General features: G+C 37.8%; 4 protein-coding genes and 1 pseudogene across 6 annotated transcripts in view; 2 read left to right on the forward strand and 3 right to left on the reverse strand.

The window, feature by feature from the left end:
• Nucleotide 1: 1 nt before the first annotated feature.
• LOC113052101 (tip elongation aberrant protein 1-like) lies at nt 2-6,188 on the reverse strand. The gene is made up of 13 exons (XM_026216430.1): nt 6,004-6,188; nt 5,506-5,664; nt 5,349-5,421; nt 4,940-4,999; nt 4,582-4,855; nt 4,372-4,503; nt 3,234-3,421; nt 2,816-3,012; nt 2,588-2,679; nt 2,008-2,062; nt 1,718-1,815; nt 1,179-1,273; nt 2-1,093 (listed from the first exon to the last, which is right to left on the reverse strand). Exons 1-13 carry the CDS (start codon nt 6,063-6,065, stop codon nt 962-964), a joined length of 1,617 nt encoding a protein of 538 aa, XP_026072215.1. The 5' UTR covers nt 6,066-6,188; the 3' UTR covers nt 2-961.
• A 1,047-nt stretch (nt 6,189-7,235) lies between these two features.
• On the forward strand, nt 7,236-11,445 carry LOC113052437 (uncharacterized; annotated as a pseudogene).
• A 137-nt stretch (nt 11,446-11,582) lies between these two features.
• Nucleotides 11,583-12,909, reverse strand: cskmt (citrate synthase lysine methyltransferase). The gene is made up of 2 exons (XM_026216433.1): nt 12,765-12,909; nt 11,583-12,384 (listed from the first exon to the last, which is right to left on the reverse strand). Exons 1-2 carry the CDS (start codon nt 12,847-12,849, stop codon nt 11,699-11,701), a joined length of 771 nt encoding a protein of 256 aa, XP_026072218.1. The 5' UTR covers nt 12,850-12,909; the 3' UTR covers nt 11,583-11,698.
• LOC113052102 (ubiquitin thioesterase OTUB1) lies at nt 12,904-15,891 on the forward strand. Of its 2 annotated transcripts, XM_026216432.1 has the most exons (8): nt 12,912-13,003; nt 13,511-13,572; nt 13,680-13,725; nt 13,878-13,976; nt 14,055-14,173; nt 14,357-14,441; nt 15,090-15,284; nt 15,373-15,891. In XM_026216432.1, exons 2-8 carry the CDS (start codon nt 13,529-13,531, stop codon nt 15,568-15,570), a joined length of 786 nt encoding a protein of 261 aa, XP_026072217.1. In that variant the 5' UTR covers nt 12,912-13,003; nt 13,511-13,528; the 3' UTR covers nt 15,571-15,891. The 2 variants fall into 2 exon arrangements, with proteins under 2 accessions (XP_026072216.1, XP_026072217.1); XM_026216431.1 differs by lacking the exon at nt 13,680-13,725 and having other exon boundaries at nt 12,904-13,003.
• A 796-nt stretch (nt 15,892-16,687) lies between these two features.
• The window catches only part of LOC113052098 (protein Shroom4-like), a 42,764-nt gene continuing 39,878 nt past the window's right edge, over nt 16,688-19,573 (reverse strand). For both annotated transcript variants that reach the window (XM_026216418.1, XM_026216419.1), the window contains one exon: nt 16,688-18,361. In XM_026216418.1, coding sequence (XP_026072203.1) covers nt 18,068-18,361 — 294 coding nt within the window. In that variant the 3' untranslated portion in view covers nt 16,688-18,067. The remainder of the gene's footprint in view (nt 18,362-19,573) is intronic.

Below are 19,573 nucleotides of genomic sequence, written 5' to 3' on the forward strand. Positions count from 1 at the left end.
AGGAATATAGAATATGGTCATGCAGAATAATTGCTTTAGCAGTACTAATAAACAACCTATATGTTAATAATAGACATGCTTATAAATAACTAGGTAATAGTGAGAATTGGCCACTAAAATAAAGTGTCACCCTTCACAGAAAATAAAAGCAATTGTGTGCAACATTTAATGATTTCTGAAGCCATATAAAAGTTTTTTTGGAGAAATAAAATGACATTCTAGGTCAGGAGTGTCAGACTTGACTGGAGGGCAAGGGCCCTGCAGCTTAGATTCGACCCTAATAAACACACCTGATCATATTAATCAAGTCTTTCAGGCTTATTTGAAAACTACATGGTATGAGTGTTTGAGCTTTGTTGGGACAAAACTCTGCAGGGCTCCAGCCCTCTAGGAATTGAGTTCAACACCCCTGTTCCAGGTATTCACAAAAAAAAAAATTTAACTTAAAAACTTAAACCTAACCCTAACTTCACCTCCATCAAAATTCTTAAATCAGAATTGGTGTAATGATGTTAAAATAAAAATAAAAATCAGATAAACTAAAAGCTATCATGGTCTGTCACAAAAACAATTTCATGGCTTTAGAAGACAAACAATATAGCACACAACACATATGGACTTTCTTGAATTTGTCGGTCATGATCACTATGGACTGTTGTTAAAAAAAAAACCTGTGTAAAGACATTTACGTAACAGGTTCCAAACCACTCAAAAGTGAATGAAACAATAATAGTTTGATGATCTAGTCATGTTCTGTAGGAAACATTCCACTCGTAATGATTTATAATATTGGGCTTGTATCACAAATGCTTTGCTCATAACATACTGCAAATACCTGAGTGAAAGTGTAATAGACCTCTTTAAATAAACAAGCATCAATCTATACACACACACACACAAAAACTATATCTGAAACACCACAACATAAAACTAATATTAAAAAAAGCATGTTAACCAAGGTTTAGTCTTTTAGCTCCTCTACTGGAATAGTGAACAGGTCAGAGAAGAAGCTCCCTTCGTTATCACCTCCACCAAAAACCAGAAGTGTTTGTGGGGCTGACTCTGGAAGTACATCTTGCTCATTCATAGAACCCTGTAAAAAAAAAAAAGACAATTATTATGAATAATTAACTGCAGGCGCTTGCTGAACTTCATTATTTGAATTTGAATATTGTTACCTGTTTGCATGTGGTGGGCATGGTAATGATGGAATGTCCAGCTCGGGGTACAGAACTGAGCTGGGGAAGTTTCAGAGATGACCAGCAACTAGTGTCTGAAGAAAAAAAATAAAAATAAATAATAATAATAATAATAATGTTTATTTATTTATATATATTTATTATTTATTGCAGGTCACATAGAAATCTTAAAATCTGTCAACAGCATTTATGGCACAAAAAAAAAAAAAAAGAAGATGAATCTGTTTCTACAAGATCAGTATATTAGAATGATTTCTGAAGGATCATGTGACACTGAAGACTAGAGTAATGGCTGCAAAAAAACATCAGGAATAAATCCATTTAAAAGTATTAAAACAGACAAACTCATTGTAAATTCAAATGTTTTACAATATTTCTGTTTTACTGTATTTTTGATTAAATGAATATAACGGTGTAGAAGATATATTTAACTGCATGAAAATCTTACCGACCCCATACTTTTGAACAATAATGTACATGAGTAGCAATCAGAATCCTGGCAACGGAACGATCCTCACCTGTGTTGAAGATGAATGCATCACTCAGTGCGTTGTTTCCATTGTAGCCCCCATAGATCAGGAAGCTGCAGTCTGAAAGAACCGCACAGCCATGCCAGCTGTGATGAAGGAAGGGTCAGAGGTCAAATACTCAATACATCTCAATACATATGGCCAGTCATGTGACCATTATAATAAGACAACTGATTGAATTATTTAAACATTTAATCTGCAGTAGAGAGCATGTTTTCAAAGAATGGTTCTTCATCTTTTTTTTACTCTGAGAATGAATTGTCACACATTTTAAATACCTTCTGGGAGAGGGAGCTGTTCCACTGGTCTTCACAGCAGAAAACTCCATCAAGCCTGAAATAGGTTGTGACAACGTGATATTTTAAGCTGACTACTTCACTTTTTAAAAGAGCCCCTTCAGTAATTATTATTTAAAAACAATGTAAGTCATACCAGATATTAAATATGCAGAAAAATCTAAAAATCAAATACCGTATTTTCCGGACTATAAGTCGCACTTTTTTTTTCATAGTTTGGCTGGTCCTGCGACTTATAGTCAGGTGCGACTTATTTATCAAAATTAATTTGACATGAACCAAGAGAAAACATTACCGTTTCCAGCCGCGAGAGGGCACTCTATGCTGCTCTGTGCTCCTGTACACTGAAGACATAGAGCGCCTTCTCGCGGCTGGAGACGGTAATGTTTTCTCTTGGTTCTTGGTTCTAAATAAATGCGACTTATAGTCCATTGCAACTTATATATGTTTTTTTCCTCATCATGACGTATTTTTGGACTGATGCGACTTATACTCAGGTGCGACTTATAGGCCGAAAAATACGGTAAGTTTTGAAAAGCGTAACAATTCTTGCAGTATTTACCGAGGTCTAGCATGTACATGTCATTGAAGCACACAGGGGTGTCCCATCCACCAAACACAAAGATCCTCCCCTGCATCACACATGCGGAGTGCCTGTACAAATAAATCAAAAAGAAAATACTCATCTGCCACATGTACAGCTGAAAACAGTTTTGAAACATCGCTATCAGTGAAGCAATTAATGAAATTACATCATGCAACTTTGAATAAAAAGACATGAGCTCCCTACCCAGAGCGTGGTGCAGGCTTCTCTCCATTGACAATAGGTTGATACCAGATGGCCATTTCAGGGTTAAAGATGTAGATGGAGTCACTGCAGCCGTCTGGTTCCGGGTGTGGGCGAGGAAACACTCCTCCAAACACAAAGAGCTCTCCTCTGAACATACTGCAGCTGTGATAGGCCAGAGGAGGCACTTTTCCTTGCGCCTAAAAGGGTTAATTTAATTAAAATAAGCTTTTTAATATATTCAATAATCAACTGGCTAAAACTATTAAACCTGGATTTACTATGGACTACAACAAGATCACATCTGTAACACAAAAACAAATATTTTGTTCCGAGTCATGTGTTATATACAGCAATACTGTATAGTTCTGAGTGTTTTGAAGGTTTTTGTTGTTAATCTTAGAATCAACTGCAGACTAACCTCAACCAAAGTCCAACGCCAGGTTTGTGTGTCTAGGATGTGAACATCATTAAACCATTTCTTATGTTTTGAGCCGCCAAACACAAAAATACGCTTAGATTCCGGGTCATAGGTCGCTGTGTGACCTATGCGGGCCTCCGGGGTGGGTCCTTCTGCAAGGGTTTCAGCAGGTACCCAAGAAAGATCCTCTGAAAAACAATAAGAGTTGAGTTGCATATACCAAATAAAAACAATTAATAACATATTGCAATCCACTGTAGGAAGGAATGCAGTGACTAACCAATTTCACTACTAATCACTTTTAAAACGTCACAGTTAATTAACTGTAGAGGCTCCACTACAGTTTTTTTGTTGCACGCAACGGAACGGTTGCAACTTGCGCAAAACAAAAAGTTACACCAGCGGTGCACAAACTTAAAGTGCTGTGCTTATCAGAGACACGGAGGCTACTTCACACACTAGATTAATTATGACACAGAGACCAAACAGCAAAGCTTCATTTCCACCAAAAAATGCCTTTATTCAATAGTCTAAGAGCATTTTGGGTACACAGTCCAAGAATGACCAGTGCATCACTGAAATATTGCCATAAAAGTTGCCACTAAAGAAGCATATTATATTACAAAATAGATAATGCACATCTAGCTGTGCATTTAATTATAATAGACATAATTTTCTCAGGCCAAATATTTGATTAATTATTAATAATATTATTAAAATTAATACTCATGCATGACAGTTGATGGCAATAACAGTTCAGTTAATTCCCATCATTAGTAACAGTTTCCCCAGGGGGATAAATAATGGTAATAGTAATATTCGTCTTATTATATTATTATTAATATAAGTAAAAAACAACAACAACAAGGATTCCAAGTTCTCTACCTTAGGTACAAAAGAAATGTAGAAAGAATGCAAAAACTGAAAGCCTTTTTTTCTTTTTAATTGCAAAGGGAGAGATGAACATTTGTTTGCCTTAATTAGTATTTTATATAAATTACACTTTAAAATCTGAAGAGTGTTCATGTGATTTTATACATTAGTAGTGTTGTGAAATTATCTTACCAACAAAATCTATAATTGCTGCATTCCTAATCTATTGACATGATGAGACGGAAACATAATGTGAAATGCTTACCTGTGCACAGTTTCCAAATGGGGTCTTTGCAGAACTGCATTCTGGCACCTTGTCCTCCAATCATAATGGCTGTCTGGGGATCAATGGGACAGAGAGTTTGACCCCAGCGACCTGATGGCTTGTCCAGTGGAGCTGAAAAAGTCACAGTGTTGAACATACAATAACTATCATATCACATAATTCATGTAAGCAATGAGAACGATCACTCACCAGTCTGTAAGGGCGTTTTGGCCTGCTTGCCTTTAGCTTTGTGGCTCTGAGAACTGGAAGCTGCAGTCTGTTGCTCCTGTTGTGAGAACAGACGCGTCTGACCTCCACGGTGATTGTTCTTGCTCCGTCTTTGAGGCGTCACCTTATCAGAGGCATTAGGACAGATGTTTTCCTTGCCCCTACCTTCATTAATTTCTTCTTCTTCCTCCTCCTCTCCCTGAGTCCACTTTCTCTTGCCCAGACATTCTCTTACTGCAGGTACTGTGGGGTTACACTGGAAAAAATGAATCGAGAGAAGACACTGCAGGTAAGTACAGGCAAATACACAGTGAATCTAACTCCGGCAGGTTCAACTCACCTCTGGAGTGCATTCCATCTGTGAAAGAGTCAGCCCCGGATCCAAAAACTCTGCAATACCCTTTGGAAAACAAGATCATGGGTCAGTTACTGTATATGCACAGGTACAAAGGTCTTCACACAGGATGCAATACATTTTATTTCTTATATATCAAAAAATAATTTGATAAGGCTTTCAGCAAAGATTGTAGCTAGTTTGACTGGAAATTTTTCTAAATGTTGCGAAAAAAAGGAAATATTGACAGTTTTAATTTTTGTGACGCACATCCAAATAAAATGGATGATTGACGAGGACTTGGTTTTGTCCATTGAATGTTTGATTGACTGAAAATGTAATAAAATGGCTCCAGATTTCATGTGGGATTTTGTTGTGTAACACAAAATAAGGCTGAGCTTGTACGGTCTCTTACCCCAGTGAGTTTTACATTTAGGGTTGCTCCACTGGACCAGACACCATCCTCACCAGATTCCCATGACAGACACCTGAGAGAAGAGTAAGGTAACTTAAGGCATTCAAGGTTGTGATGAAATCATACTGAACTGACGTAACGTTAATGGTAAACGTACTTATTGAATGGTGTTATTTTTCCCATGTTAATGGGTATGTTCCTCTCGTCAGCAAGTTCCACAGAGACTGACTCTCTCTCTCCCCAGTCTCCTCTGGTGAAGAGAACCATCAGCTGGACACCAGGCTGGATCTCAGTCGAGCTCTGCCACACATCAGGCCTGTTGTGGGGAATACATGATGAAGAATACAATCAACTCAAATACAGAACACAGATTCAACATATAGTTACCGAGACAAGCATCTACAGTACTGCTGACATCGTGCACATCTGTGTTGGTCGCAAGAACTTTACGAGGCGGGAGGCAGAAAGTCTGCAGTGTACAATCAAGACAGCTTAGAAATATTAACATATGAAGCTATCTGAATATATGTCGGGCATTAAACGACCTGAATCACTGTAAGCGTGCACAGCATAACTTGCATTAAAATAATATTAAATAGACAGCCAATTGCATACAATGCATCTCCAATCATGTTTGTTTTTCAGTGAATTTTACCTCAAAATCTGCTGTGGTGGTTCATCTACTCCAAATATGGCATAAACACCAAAGTCCTCCATCGAAACGCTTTTATTTTTGACACTTTCCACCAGAAGAAGTGCAAAACAAACAAATAAATATTCAGACTCTGAGCCACAGAGCTCTATCTCCCGCCGACCTAAAGCGCTCTAAATATAAAACTCGCGCCACCGCCACGACGTTTCATTCACGAAGCGCAGTGATTGGATGAGTGGGCGGGAATACAATGCTGTCGACCAATCCGATAAAAGAAGCAAACCGTTTTCCTGTTGTTGCGATGTTGATTGACAAGCAAAGTCGGCCAATTGATGATTGACTTCATTGCAGGCGGGATGCGTGATTGTCATGGAGGAGGGTCATTCTTGTCACTTTACATTTTGGTAATATCGACTCTATGTAATAAGAATTTCACCTCATAAATCATAAAGTGATATCACAAAAGTGACAAAATGATATGAGGAGAAAATGCATGTTATATACTAGACTATTATCATTGGGAAAGTTCCATATACGTAACCAGTTAATTGTTGGCTATTATATAGTGTGAAAAATGATCTTACTACTTTTTATAATCAAATGCATATAATCGTAATTTAAAAAATCCCCAGAAGGTTTGTAATTTGTGCGACTGACTAGAGCTGCTGCCAAATCAAAGACTATCTGTTATGAAATAGGCGCTACAAATCAATAATACCCTGTCCGCTGGTGACACCTGCTGGGCAAACGCATGGAAAGGCTATGGAAAGATCTTAACTGTTATTATTTGCGTACATATCGTTGCAAAAAAGTTTTAAACAGTTCCTACTTTACAGACTTGAATTTCTAATAGAGGTCTCACTTATAATAAGTCTTTAAAAGGATTATATTTCAATTATTATTATATACTATTGACCTTTTTATATCAAAGTTGATCCACTTGACTCACATTTTTTTATTATTAAATGTCAAAAGTTTTGGTTTAATGTGGCATTTAAAAAAAATGTTGTTGTGTGTGTGTGGGAGTAGGTATTTTGTGTTTTATTTAATTATTGTTGTTATTATTAATAATCATTTTAAAAGACCAACATGTTTATGTCGTGTATTAATATGATCACAGACAGGCCTGTATTCTGCAGTGTTTTATACATTTTAAAATCTTACAGCAGATGATGGCAAATCATAGTATTATTCTAGAGGGGAAGCGGCTTCCACGAATTACTGCCACTCTAATGATGCACTTTAACGCTGAAAGGGAGGGTACCTTTGGCATCCACGGGACCAGGTTCAGGACTCAGACCCCTAAAAATGAGTTTGAAGATTCTCCATCTACTGGAGAAGTGAGTCAACCCACCGACCCAGAGTTGTGCCACTTTGTTGACACTGAAGTGCCCTCTGCTGCGGGACGACATACTGTAGAAGACCAGTCGTTGGAGTCTGGCCCAAACTCCCCTTCTGCATGGAGTCTGAGTAGTATTACAGGAGGTGAAACCCCCCTAGAAGAACTGGAGGACAATACAGATGGGTCTCTTCGGAGGGACCAGAGAACTGGAGGTTTGACTGGAGTTAAAAAAAAAATTACATTATGTTTGGTTGCAGATGTTTCTTCCCTACCAGAACTACTGTTGTGTTATCTCAAACTCTTGCTCTTTCAGTGACATTCACAGACTGGCACAAATGTCGCGTAACAGCTCTGTGTACTGAGCGTTTCGACAAGCTGCTCAGAGAATGTCCTCAGTATCACAACACTAAGAGCTGCTTCGCTGCTTTTGTAATGGAGAGAGGTGAGTGTGAGACAACGTTATTAGAATTAACTGAAAACCATAAACGTAATTTTGTTACTTTAAATAAAATACACAAAACTATTTATTTAGCTTTTGCCAAAGTTAACATTTCTTATTTTCAGTTAGTTTAACTTGATGTACTGAATTAACTACAATTAAAACCAAAATAAACATGAATTAAAACTATCCTGACACAATAAAGACAAGACAATAAATAATAAAAATGACAATAAACACCAAAATGACTTAAAGTCTTGGAAATTACTATACTGAAAATGGAAACTATACAAATAAAACTTATTTCAAAATAAAATAAAATAAATTATGAACATTGGTGCTTTGAAAGAAGACCACACTTTGTTTATGGTTAAAGACTGAACCAATAAGATTTTTCTGTTGGGCCAATAGTTCAGATTTATACTTAGCTTGTCCTTTATAATTAAGATTTCTCATTTGTAAGTGTATTTCCTTTTTATTAATCATATTATAATCCCTTAAAATCTATTTTAAAAAGCTATTATTAATTTTTTCTCAGATAAACATTTATAAATGTATATTTTTCTCATAAAAAGTTACATTTACTTTGCAAAGAAAATGAACAATACCTGGAAATCATACCATTATCTTATCAAAACAGGAAACCCTAAGACAGTAAAAAAATTCTTAACATGTTCAGTTTGTAATTTTCAATCTGTTTTTACTGATACTACCAAGAAAATCACAATAGTCATTCTTGTCATTTGTCAATTTTGACAAAACCTCAACTATGTTAGCCTGGTAGATCATTTTACCTACCTGACGGACAGAATCCACAACTTAATTTAACAGAAAACCAAATGTTTGTGCATGTCTAAAGCCATTATGCTTGGTAATATGTGCGTGAGTGAAAAACACCATGCAATCATTTGATACATACTTGATGTGTGCGTCAGAGGTGCTTGACACAGGTGGGCAGCGCTGTGAGGAATATGAAGTGGTAGCTCTGGGATCAGGTCAGAACTGCTGCAGTAGTTGGCTTTCATACACAGGATCTGTCGTCCATGACTGCCACGCCATTGTCATCGCCCGCAGAGCCCTCAAAAGGGGCAAACAAATTTCATATAGAAGGCATTTCCATTCTTAAACGTACAGAGAGAGAGAGATGAAGAGATTTGATTTGCTTTATATGAATGCTGTTTTGTGTGTCTAATATATATATATATATTTAGTCTGTCTGGTGTCACAGGTACATGTACAAGCAGCTCCTGCTGTTCTACAGTGCTGATCCAGAGCTGAAGAAGCGCTCCATATTGGAAAGTGTGCCATTTGAACGACTGCTTCAGCTCAAGCCACACATTTACCTTCACTTGTACACTAACAAAGCCCCCTAAGGAGCAGCACAGTGCACAGTTTTGTAATTTTAATTACTTTTCTTAAACTCTTATGTTGTCTGCTTACTGCTTTGTATTTTAGAAAACTCTCTATTGTGTATATTAAGGGTATTTAGACAATGAATAGTTGAAAAAAAGATGTATGCAAATGTCTTCCCACTTCCAGACAGTCTCAAAGCAGTGCCTACTCCACTCTGAAGCTGCAGTGCCACGCTAAAGGCTCTCTCATCCCTGCTGCCTTCCTGCTTCCAAGTGTGTGGGGTGCTCGCATCTGTTGCATGTCTGACAGTGCCAAACTCACCCATTGGACTGTCACAGGAGTGCAAGGGGCACTACTGAGTCATTTCATCAATCCAGTCTACATTACCAGCATTGCACTTGGTAAGCTGTTCGCATTGGCAGGTAACAGAACGCTCCAAATGTCTCCAAATATCGTAATTGGATCTCGATCGAAACTGTTTTGAAGTCATCCAAGCTGCCAGAAAAATGAGAATATTTATTCACATTTTCTGTACTTTGCCTAGGTGATTCCAGGTACAGCTCAGAGAAAGTGTCTGATATAGTTAACAAGCGTCTGGGCACAGGCTGGAATGAAGCACTGCCTCCTTCATTCAAACAAACCGCCATCGTCTTTCTGAGTGGAGAGCATGTGGGGCCTGATGAGAAACAGACCACTGCAGAGACCTCAGTGTCAGCTGGTGTTTGGGAGACTCCAGTATTGAGATTCTGGACAGCACCACTGGTTATGCAATCAAGAAGTCAGTCGTACTAAATAAACAAGTTAATGACCATCTTCTCTTATGCAAAGGTTTAGTGCTTGTACAGTATCATACAAGGAGCTCAAGATCACTGCCTGTGTTTGTTTGTTCAACCACTCGTTTTGCAATGTCTCCTATAGTTGGATATATCAAATAACTGTAAAATATATGAATACAACAAATATTGCAATAAATTCATCACTTTTTTGTTTTGATCTTCCTTTTTTTCCTCTCTTAGTTCTCCATTTGTAAGCGGTCCTGGATCGTCCAGCAGGCTTTGTAAAAGAGCGTTGTACTTCTGCTTCAGAAAAGTCTCCGCGCTTGCAGGCCACCATGACTTTTTGTCATTCCCCACATACCGCAGTGCTAAAATATGTGTATTGATTTTAGTTTTGATTATATCCACGCACATGTAAGACATTTTATCCTAAATATTTGGTTAAAACTGAGGTTAAATGTATATAAATGTGCCATTTTGTGCCCTATGTGGTCTGTTGTTGTAAACGGCTCATTTGTTTGGTTCTGTCTAGATGGCTGCCCAGCTGTATCAGGAGACCAAGACTCAAGTCAGTATGCAGTTCTTGGCCAACAATGCTGGATCGTGGAACTCCAAACACTTGGTAGATTGCTTCAGTCGTTAAATGACAGGTTGAACAACCCTTGAAATTCACTTAGGTTGCCAGTCATTTCAGGATTTTGATGTTCAATAGATACCCGTCTTTCCTGTTGAATGTTCATTGATGATTATAGACATGTTCATATTGTCAAGTTCTTTATCAGATGTTCACTTCTGCTGAAAACATTTCTGTTCTTAAAAATGCATGAGTACTACCAGCTATTTTGACCTGATAGTTAATGTTTGTGTGATTGCTTTGCTTTTGCAGTTATTTTGATTCTGTGATTTGGTGTTTTATTGTTTATTTGATAAGAAAGATAGCCACGAAGAGACTTTAAGTTGGCTTGTCATACCTACACATAAATATTATAGTTCTTTTACAAGCCTATTCATCATTTGTGATACAGAATAATAAAACATTGTGAAGTTGTTGATATGTGGTTCTTTATTTAAAGGTATTAAATAATTAGAGGAACAGTAAATAACTTGATTATCTTTAAATCAAGGCACCTGTTAGTGGGTGGGATATATTAGGCAGCAAGTGAACATTTTGTCCTCAAAGTTGATGCGTTACAAGCAGGAAAATTGGGCAAGCAAGAAGTTAATGCTGGTGCGGATGGAAAGGTGTCATACTGTAGTAAACCTCTAATTATTTGTTTATAATTCAGCTTCTGCCCCCTACTGGCCAGTGAATAACTTGGTCATAAAACACAGACAGAAGACCACAACTCGATCTTGGAGGGCCGGTGTTCTGCAGAGTTTAGCTCCAACTTGCCTCAACACACCTGCCGGGAAATTTCTAGCATGCCTAGTAAGAGCTTGATCGGCTGGTTCAGGTGTGTTTAATTAGGGTTTGAGGTAAACTCTGCAGGACACTGGCCTTCCAGGACTGCGTTTAGGCACCCCGATGTAATCTGTACACAGGAGAGAGACCGCGTACTTGCGATTGTAAATCCACTCAGTTCTCGTTGTGTATGGCCATAAAATGAGGCATTGTTCAGAGGCAATTAAACCTCTATAACACCTAATAAAACCTAATAAAAAAAAAATTAAGCACCACAAGACAAAACATTTATTTTTATGATGCAAACAATCTAAATGGGTTTTTGATCAGGCAAGTGCATTGTGAAAGGAAAAAAAAATTATTATCTTTGTACAAAGACTGTATTTTCACTTGGAAACCCTTTCAGAAGTTTGAGGAGAAATCTGATAGCAAAAATAGCTGACCCCTCTCAATTCTCCCACCTCTTGAACTCCTACATCAGCTGGCAGTTCTGCTCCTCTAACTTCTCTCTCAAGCCATACAAGCCTGGCATCAGGATCCTCATCTGAGAACTGTAGGAGAGTCCCTGAGGGCTTCAGCACCTGTAAACATTGCTTCACTATCTGTCCAGCCTTAACTTGACCTTCTTTAGACCTAACTAAAGCATCTGTGGTACCCTTGTCTAATATCAAATCCAGGCTTCTGGCCACAAAGTATCCTCTCAACTGTGTGCAGTCCATCTCCAGGAAGGCAAGATCCGATGATGGATTGCATGGCTGTACCAATGTAGAATTACTGTGCTTCTCCATAAGTTTCACTGCAACTGCAGAGATATCAGCACAGATGACCTTCACAGCACATGGAGAGGTTCTGTAGATACAAGGTCCTAATGCGGACGTGCCACAACCCATGTCCAGGATGTTCAGTGGACCACTGTTTGAATGAGACATGGTCTGAAGTATAGGAAGAATGAAGTCTTTGACTGAGTGGAATCCAAAGAACCACTCAAAATTTTTGAATTGGCCTTTGCTTCCATTTTCTGTATAGAATCTGTCCCATGTTGCTTTTTTGTCCATATTTTCAATTAGTTCATCTGTGAACAGAAGTTGTAAATAGTTAGAATATAGAACAAAAATGCATATCATCCCCTTTAAAGTGCAATAAGTAATTTAAAGATAAAGGAATTAATGAATAAAACGACCATATTAGCAAATTAGAAACCTAGGAGGAGTATGCTGCTCAATTTTTTATTTTATTTTTTTCGACTAATGTCAGACAACTGTATAGAAACCCTTTTGGTAATGGTAATTCATTTAGCAATTTTTCTTGGTGCAATATAAATCTCCCAGAGCAGTGTTAACGCATGAGGTTAATACATGTTAAATACAAGTATGTAACAGGTTAAGATGTAACCATTTTAAAATTGCTATTAGCTTCTATGGAAATGTCACATAATCAGTAATATACACTAACTTGTCAAACTAGTATGATGCCATCTGTGTGCCCTGTTCAGCTTTGGAATGGTCCTCAGCGACACTGCAAGTCTGGAGAATAACATTTGTACTCCGTTTAAAACAAAACCCTGGTACCATGTGTGATCCTGTGACTGAATGGCACGACCCGGAAGTGTACATGAGAGAGGGGGCGGTGGAAAAAGAACTCGATCAAGATGGCGGATGAGAAGCAGGAATCATCACAGGGAGAGATGGAGGGTAAGTGCAAAAATAACATTCATCACGCCGTTTAAAAGATCAGCGGACACGCTTCAGCAAAACACCTCGCAGGGTCCTGCATGAGGGAGCTTGCATTAGAAAATTAGGCTTTAGCTGCTGGACGAGCAAGAGGAGGAAATGCAGAGCATTCGCTGTACAAAGAGTAAACCCTGGGCTCATTTAACCAAAAATAAATCCCAATCTTCCAGCTGTAAACTGTAATATACACTAATATTCACTCGGCGTTTATGGAGGTAACTTAAGTGGTGAATCTGTTTGTGTTGTAGTTGTGTGGTTACAGTTATGCACGGTTATTATAGTGAGTCAGATGGTTAAAAGACTCCTCACACACGACTTTGTTTACATTACGTCCGAATGTGACGCAAGTCCGCACATTACCAATAACATCAGGTCCAGGTTTTTGTGTGGCAAGTGTCTAAAACTTTTTTCTTCTCTTTTTTTACTCTCTCTGTGCATATACACTTTATTTATTTATTTGTTTTGCAGGAGTGAACTGCCTTGCATATGATGAAGCCATTATGGCACAGCAGGACCGTATTCAGCAAGAGGTGAGTGTTCAAAGTAATGCCAGTTTTAAAAATAGGCTTTTAATTTAGATCTATACTAACTGTTACTGAACAAATCACTGATAATTTTGTTTTTGTCAAATTGTTAGCTGTTTCTTTTACAAAGAAATGAGGAAAGTTCATCCAAACATACCGGTCTGAGATCATTTACCCTCTTCTCAAAGCTATTTTTCTTTTTTCTGTGTAAGAGAAATGTTAGGTAGAATGTTTATGCTGTTCTTTAATTTCATACAACATGAGGATGACTAAATGAATTAACCCTCTAATTGCTCATTTTATTTAAATAGATAGCCACCAGTAACCCTTTAGTGTCGGACAGACAAGATCTGAATGTGCTTCAGGGTGAATATGCTGCAGAGGACACCATCTACCAGCTCAAGATAAAGGTCACCACATTTTCACGAGCTTACTTTACATGTAGCAAGTGCCTGAAACCTGCTGTAAAACTGTTATCTTGTTTATAGGACCTTCACAAAAAGTATACACACATTCGTAAGACACGGCCAGATGGAAATTGTTTCTACAGAGCTTTTGGCTTTGCACATTTGGAGTCACTACTGGACGACGGCAAAGAGCTGCAAAGGTAGCGTACTGCTTGATTTGGGTGCTTAAAGCAGATACCGTTTATTTTATTTGGACAATTTGCAGCAATTCTGGAGATATCAGCAACCTTATTTACGCAAAGTACCATTTTGTAAATGTTTTTTCTTTCTGTCATTGTAGTGAATGTCTAAGTACCAGACCTGTCTCAATTTTGGCACTATAGGTTTAAAGCTGTGGCAGCTAAGAGCAAGCTGGACCTTGTAAACCAGGGCTTTACCGAATTCACTATCGAGGACTTTCACAACACTGTGAGTTGAAAAATGTATCAGTTATAAACTATGCTCAAATGACATGCCATCTCAAATTCAAAGCTCAGTGCTTTTAATGGTAGTTCACAGATTTTCAGCCAGCTTTATTTTGTTACAATGTGGGTAGTATACAGCACTGGGTCCGAATACATCGCTGAGAGTTCAAGTCGAGTCCAAGTCTTTAACTAATGAGTTTGACTGGGGGACGTTTAGCATGTCGTCATTTCAATTTTGTTGTTATTTATTTTTTTGTTAACACACAGTGTATTTGACTGTATTTAAAAAGTCCCTGTCAAGTTTGAGTACAAGTCCACCCGAGTGTTTAGTTTTCACCAAAAGCCCACTAAAAGATGTATGTGCGTCATCTGGCAACTTCTTACAACAATAACTAGAGATTGTACTTTGAGCCCAGTGCATTATGGGTGTTCCAGTTTTCATAACTGCCATTTGTCTGTTTTCTCTACTTGTGTAGCACAGTTTACATTTTTTACAGTTTACATTAGTAAAAAAAGAAAAAGTTTCTACTGCACAGCCAACTTTTGTCTTTTACCTTGTCAGCAGTGAATCACCCCTTTAAGTCCTGTAACTGTTCATGCTTTATGTTTTTGCTTCATGTTTATGCTCACTGTGGTTTCTCTCCTTTGTCAGTTCATGGACCTGATTGAGCTGTGTGAAAAGCAGCAATCGCTTGGTGAACTGCTGACCTCCTTCAATGACCAGAGTGTGTCTGACTACATAGTGGTTTACCTGAGGCTTCTCACCTCGGGATACCTGCAGCGGGAGCATGTGTTCTTTCAGCACTTCATAGAGGGCGGCCGTTCTGTCAAAGAGTTTTGCCAGCAGGTGAGTGACACCTAAGAGTATTATTTGTGAACTAGTTTAAGACAGTGGTCAGAATTTAACTTCTAATAATCCATGTTTTATTTTTTAGGAGGTGGAACCCATGTCGAAAGAGAGCGACCACATACATATCATTGCCTTAGCCCAGGCACTGAATGTGCCCATATTAGTGGAATACATGGACAGAGGAGAGGGTGGAACGGTGAACCATCATATTTTCCCTGAAGGAAGTGAGCCACGCATCTTCCTGCTCTACCGCCCAGGCCACTATGACATCCTATACAAGTGATACTCTGTTGTTCCATTTTGAAGAAACGGTCTCATTTCTACAGCCAAGTTGAGTCATACACGTGTATGCAAGGCTATGCCATGATTAATCACAATAAAGTTTTCACTCCAGTCCTCCCCACGTTACAAAATGAATGATTTTTTTTTTCAGTACAGACAGAACTTCAAACAGACAATGCATCAGACAGCAGCATTATTAGGGTTGTACAGTAGGTTTTTTTTTGTGGTTGTAAATGTTATCATCTTGCTTTTAGTGTTTTTCCTTCCTTATACTGCCTTTCATGAGTTTTATTAAAGGGATTTACTCCTCACTTCAGCTTAAGTCAATTTGTGGTTTCAGAAATTATTGTGAATGTGATGATATCAAGAGCACAGTTTTACAATTCAAAAGTGGATCTAAGCCAGTTAACAAGAAAAGAACAGACCGGCTTTATTGAGTTGGATTTAATCTTAGACAGCTTAATCATTTAAGTGCTCATTTTAGATTCATTTACCAAACAAATCACCTTTTTATTGATTTAAAGCAGATATGGGTTAAAAATGGGTTCCAAATCATTTATAATCATGTACGACTCAAACACAACACTACAAAGATGTGTCTGATATCCACCTGGACTCTGGAGGCATCCTTCTCGGTCGAGGCCGTTTTCTGTGGGATCCATCCAGCCGGACCAAGGATGGCAATCCAGATAAAGGTCATCATAAATACATTTTCCTATAAGTGTAGGGGCAAGGATATTTGAATGAGAGTATGCAACATTGCGAAAGCAATCATTTTAGACGGATTCAAGGCTTGTCCGAGTCGCAAACAAGAGTCGGATCTTTTAAGTGAATCGGTTGAGCAAGTTCGCAAAACCTGATTCGTGATGAACATTTTTAGCCGTTACAAGCTTATCATATTTGGGTTTTTCTAAATTAACTTAAGATTAGAATGATTATTATTCTTAGTTCACAGGTCACAGTCGGTATGCTGACAATGTATTTTTAAAAGTACATATGCACTTTTATCTTTTTGACGTAAATTAGCTAAATGTTTTAATAGTTTTGGAACAAAACAGTCTCAATTTAACATTCTAAAAAACAAAGCAAAAACAGAAAGAACTTGTTAAACAATGGCATAACCCTCATAAGATATCGTTTTTAATGGTACGCTATACAATGAATCTTTTCAATCAAACAGAAATTTAACAATAAACCAAGTATTTTCTTTCATCTTCAGCATTATGCTTTTTACGACGTATGGTACAACAAAATGATCAATAGTAGTTTATAGTTATTTATAAACTATAAAATTTATACAGAGTGAAGAAAAAAAATAAAACTGCAACAATAAGCTCAAAGGCACATTTACCTCATGAATCTGCAATTCTGAAACCAAATACATACATTCATTCCTCGTTCCTGTACAACAAGCCCTTCACATACAAATCAACTTCATCTCACTCTTATTTGTTTCTCCTTAATATTCATCTCAAGCTGGTTTTGCAATAAAAAAGAAAATATTTTCAAGGCAGTAAATGGTCAACAAAAGCAGCATTCTCCTTCCTTCTAAAGAAATGTCCAGTTTCTCACAAAGAAAAGGAAATCTAGTAGCAATCGCCTCAAAAGTTGCCGTGATCTGAGATGATACATAAAGGTTAAACAGTGCATCTCAATTAACCAAAAACTCTTATGCCAAAAACATGTCAATATAAGATCTTTGGTAAAGCAAGGCTGATCTTCAAGACATTTATGCATATTCCTCAAAACAGGCATAGCACATTTATATCCTTATGTAGACAAATTTGATCTTTGGCAATGATAATTATCTGAGAAAAGTGTAGTGAGTACTATAAGGCATACTGAATATAAAAAGTAAGTATAAATGGCCCCTTTTGAAAACACTGCAACAATACGCCACACCATTTAGTGTAAGAAAAGTTCCAGTTATGACAGAATGAAACTTCTGTGACTTAAAGATGCACTACGGCATCCACTATGTACACGTTTTCAATGAACATACAAATACTTAACAAAACAATTTTTTTAAGGAACAATAACACTTAACATGCCAAAGAACGGAATGAAATTGGATTCATGCAACGTGAGGCGTAAATGTAAATTATTAAAGCAATGTGACCTTGAAACCAGAATCCTCTAATTTACTGAGATATATTGTGTGTATGAATATATACACACATAAATAAATAAATAGCAGTGCATGGACACTCCCCCTGCTGTATTCAATGAGAAGTACAAGCACACATGCATTTTTTGGCTGTCAGATGTTACATTAGTAAGCACAAAACAACTTTACTGAACGATTATTAGTGCAGCTGAAGACCTAACAGATGACTTCAAGTAGTGATGTAGTGTTTTTGAACTGAACTCAACATCTGAACATCTGTGGTAGTTGTAGTAATGTTGGTAGTAATGTCCATTCTTTAAAGCATTCCACAGTTCAAGGTCTTTTTTGGTCCATCTCAAATCCTGTTGTAGATACACTCATTCAGCACTTCTCAGTATTGCCCGTACCCCATCCCAACCCCCAGCCCCAGCCCCAGGCCGAGGCTCTCTCTGAGTCCCCTGAGCTGCTCCTCGCCGAGCCTGATCTTGTCATCCAGTTGCCTCTGCTCTACCAGTAGGGCTGCTTTCATCTTCACAAAGTGACTGTAGTCACGCATCTGTTCTGGAGTCAGGCAACATTCCAGCACCTTGCCAACCGCCTGCTCACGCCGGTCCACATGCTCCTTGAGCTCCTGAGCCTCTCCCATCTGCACCAGCAGCTGCTTCTTCTTTTCCAGAAGTTGTAGCTATAACATTACACAAACAGCGAGAGACAATAAGAACAAAATGCTAAGCAAATCAAACATGCAGAAGGATAAAAACTCGAGGTCTAATTTATTTGTATAGTGCTTTTTACAATACACATAGTTTTAAAGATGCTTTATAGAAAATGATGATGACATCTTAATATCTTCATGCCTTATAGTTATATTTCGCAGATTAGAGCTGGGTAAAATTACAGTTTATATTTTGCAAATGATACAACCAATCAAACCGTTGAGATTTGCTGCACACACACACACACACACACACCCATATACATATATATATATACATATATATATATACACATATACACATATATATATATATATATATACATATATACAGTATTGTTCAAAATAATAGCAGTACAATGTGACTAACCAGAATAATCAAGGTTTTTAGTATATTTTTTATTGCTACGTGGCAAACAAGTTACCAGTAGGTTCAGTAGATTGTCAGAAAACAAACAAGACCCAGCATTCATGATATGCACGCTCTTAAGGCTGTGCAATTGGGCAATTAGTTGAAAGGGGTGTGTTCAAAAATATAGCAGTGTCTACCTTTGACTGTACAAACTCAAAACTATTTTGTACAAACATTTTTTTTTTTCTGGGATTTAGCAATCCTGTGAATCACTAAACTAATATTTAGTTGTATGACCACAGTTTTTTAAAACTGCTTGACATCTGTGTGGCATGGAGTCAACCAACTTGTGGCACCTCTCAGCTGTTATTCCACTCCATGATTCTTTAACAACATTCCACAATTCATTCACATTTCTTGGTTTTGCTTCAGAAACAGCATTTTTGATATCACCCCACAAGTTCTCAATTGGATTAAGGTCTGGAGATTGGGCTGGCAACTCCATAACATTCATTTTGTTGGTTTGGAACCAAGACTTTGCCCGTTTACTAGTGTGTTTTGGGTCATTGTCTTGTTGAAACAACCATTTCAAGGGCATGTCCTCTTCAGCATAGGGCAACATGACCTCTTCAAGTATTTTAACATATGCAAACTGATCCATGATCCCTGGTATGCGATAAATAGGCCCAACACCATAGTAGGAGAAACATGCCCATATCATGATGCTTGCACCTCCATGCTTCACTGTCTTCACTGTGTACTGTGGCTTGAATTCAGAGTTTGGGGGTCGTCTCACAAACTGCCTGTGGCCCTTGGACCCAAAAAGAACA

Source organism: Carassius auratus, chromosome 32, assembly GCF_003368295.1.
Source record: "Carassius auratus strain Wakin chromosome 32, ASM336829v1, whole genome shotgun sequence".
NCBI lineage: Eukaryota > Metazoa > Chordata > Actinopteri > Cypriniformes > Cyprinidae > Carassius > Carassius auratus.

Coding starts and splice junctions, on each gene's coding strand:
- LOC113052101 (XM_026216430.1), bottom strand. CDS start 6,065: ATGGAGGACTTTGGTGTTTATGCCATATTTGGAGTAGATGAACCACCA. Junction 1,274..1,717: donor TGCATTCATCTTCAACACAG/GTGAGGATCGTT, acceptor TTTTTTCTTCAG/ACACTAGTTGCTGGTCATCT. Junction 1,094..1,178: donor TGCCCACCACATGCAAACAG/GTAACAATATTC, acceptor TTTTTTTTACAG/GGTTCTATGAATGAGCAAGA.
- cskmt (XM_026216433.1), bottom strand. CDS start 12,849: ATGTTATTCTCCAGACTTGCAGTGTCGCTGAGGACCATTCCAAAGCTG. Junction 12,385..12,764: donor GCATCATACTAGTTTGACAA/GTTAGTGTATAT, acceptor TTCTGTTCACAG/ATGAACTAATTGAAAATATG.
- LOC113052102 (XM_026216431.1), top strand. CDS start 12,961: ATGGCGGATGAGAAGCAGGAATCATCACAGGGAGAGATGGAGG. Junction 13,004..13,510: donor ATCACAGGGAGAGATGGAGG/GTAAGTGCAAAA, acceptor TTTGTTTTGCAG/GAGTGAACTGCCTTGCATAT. Junction 14,174..14,356: donor GACGGCAAAGAGCTGCAAAG/GTAGCGTACTGC, acceptor TTGGCACTATAG/GTTTAAAGCTGTGGCAGCTA.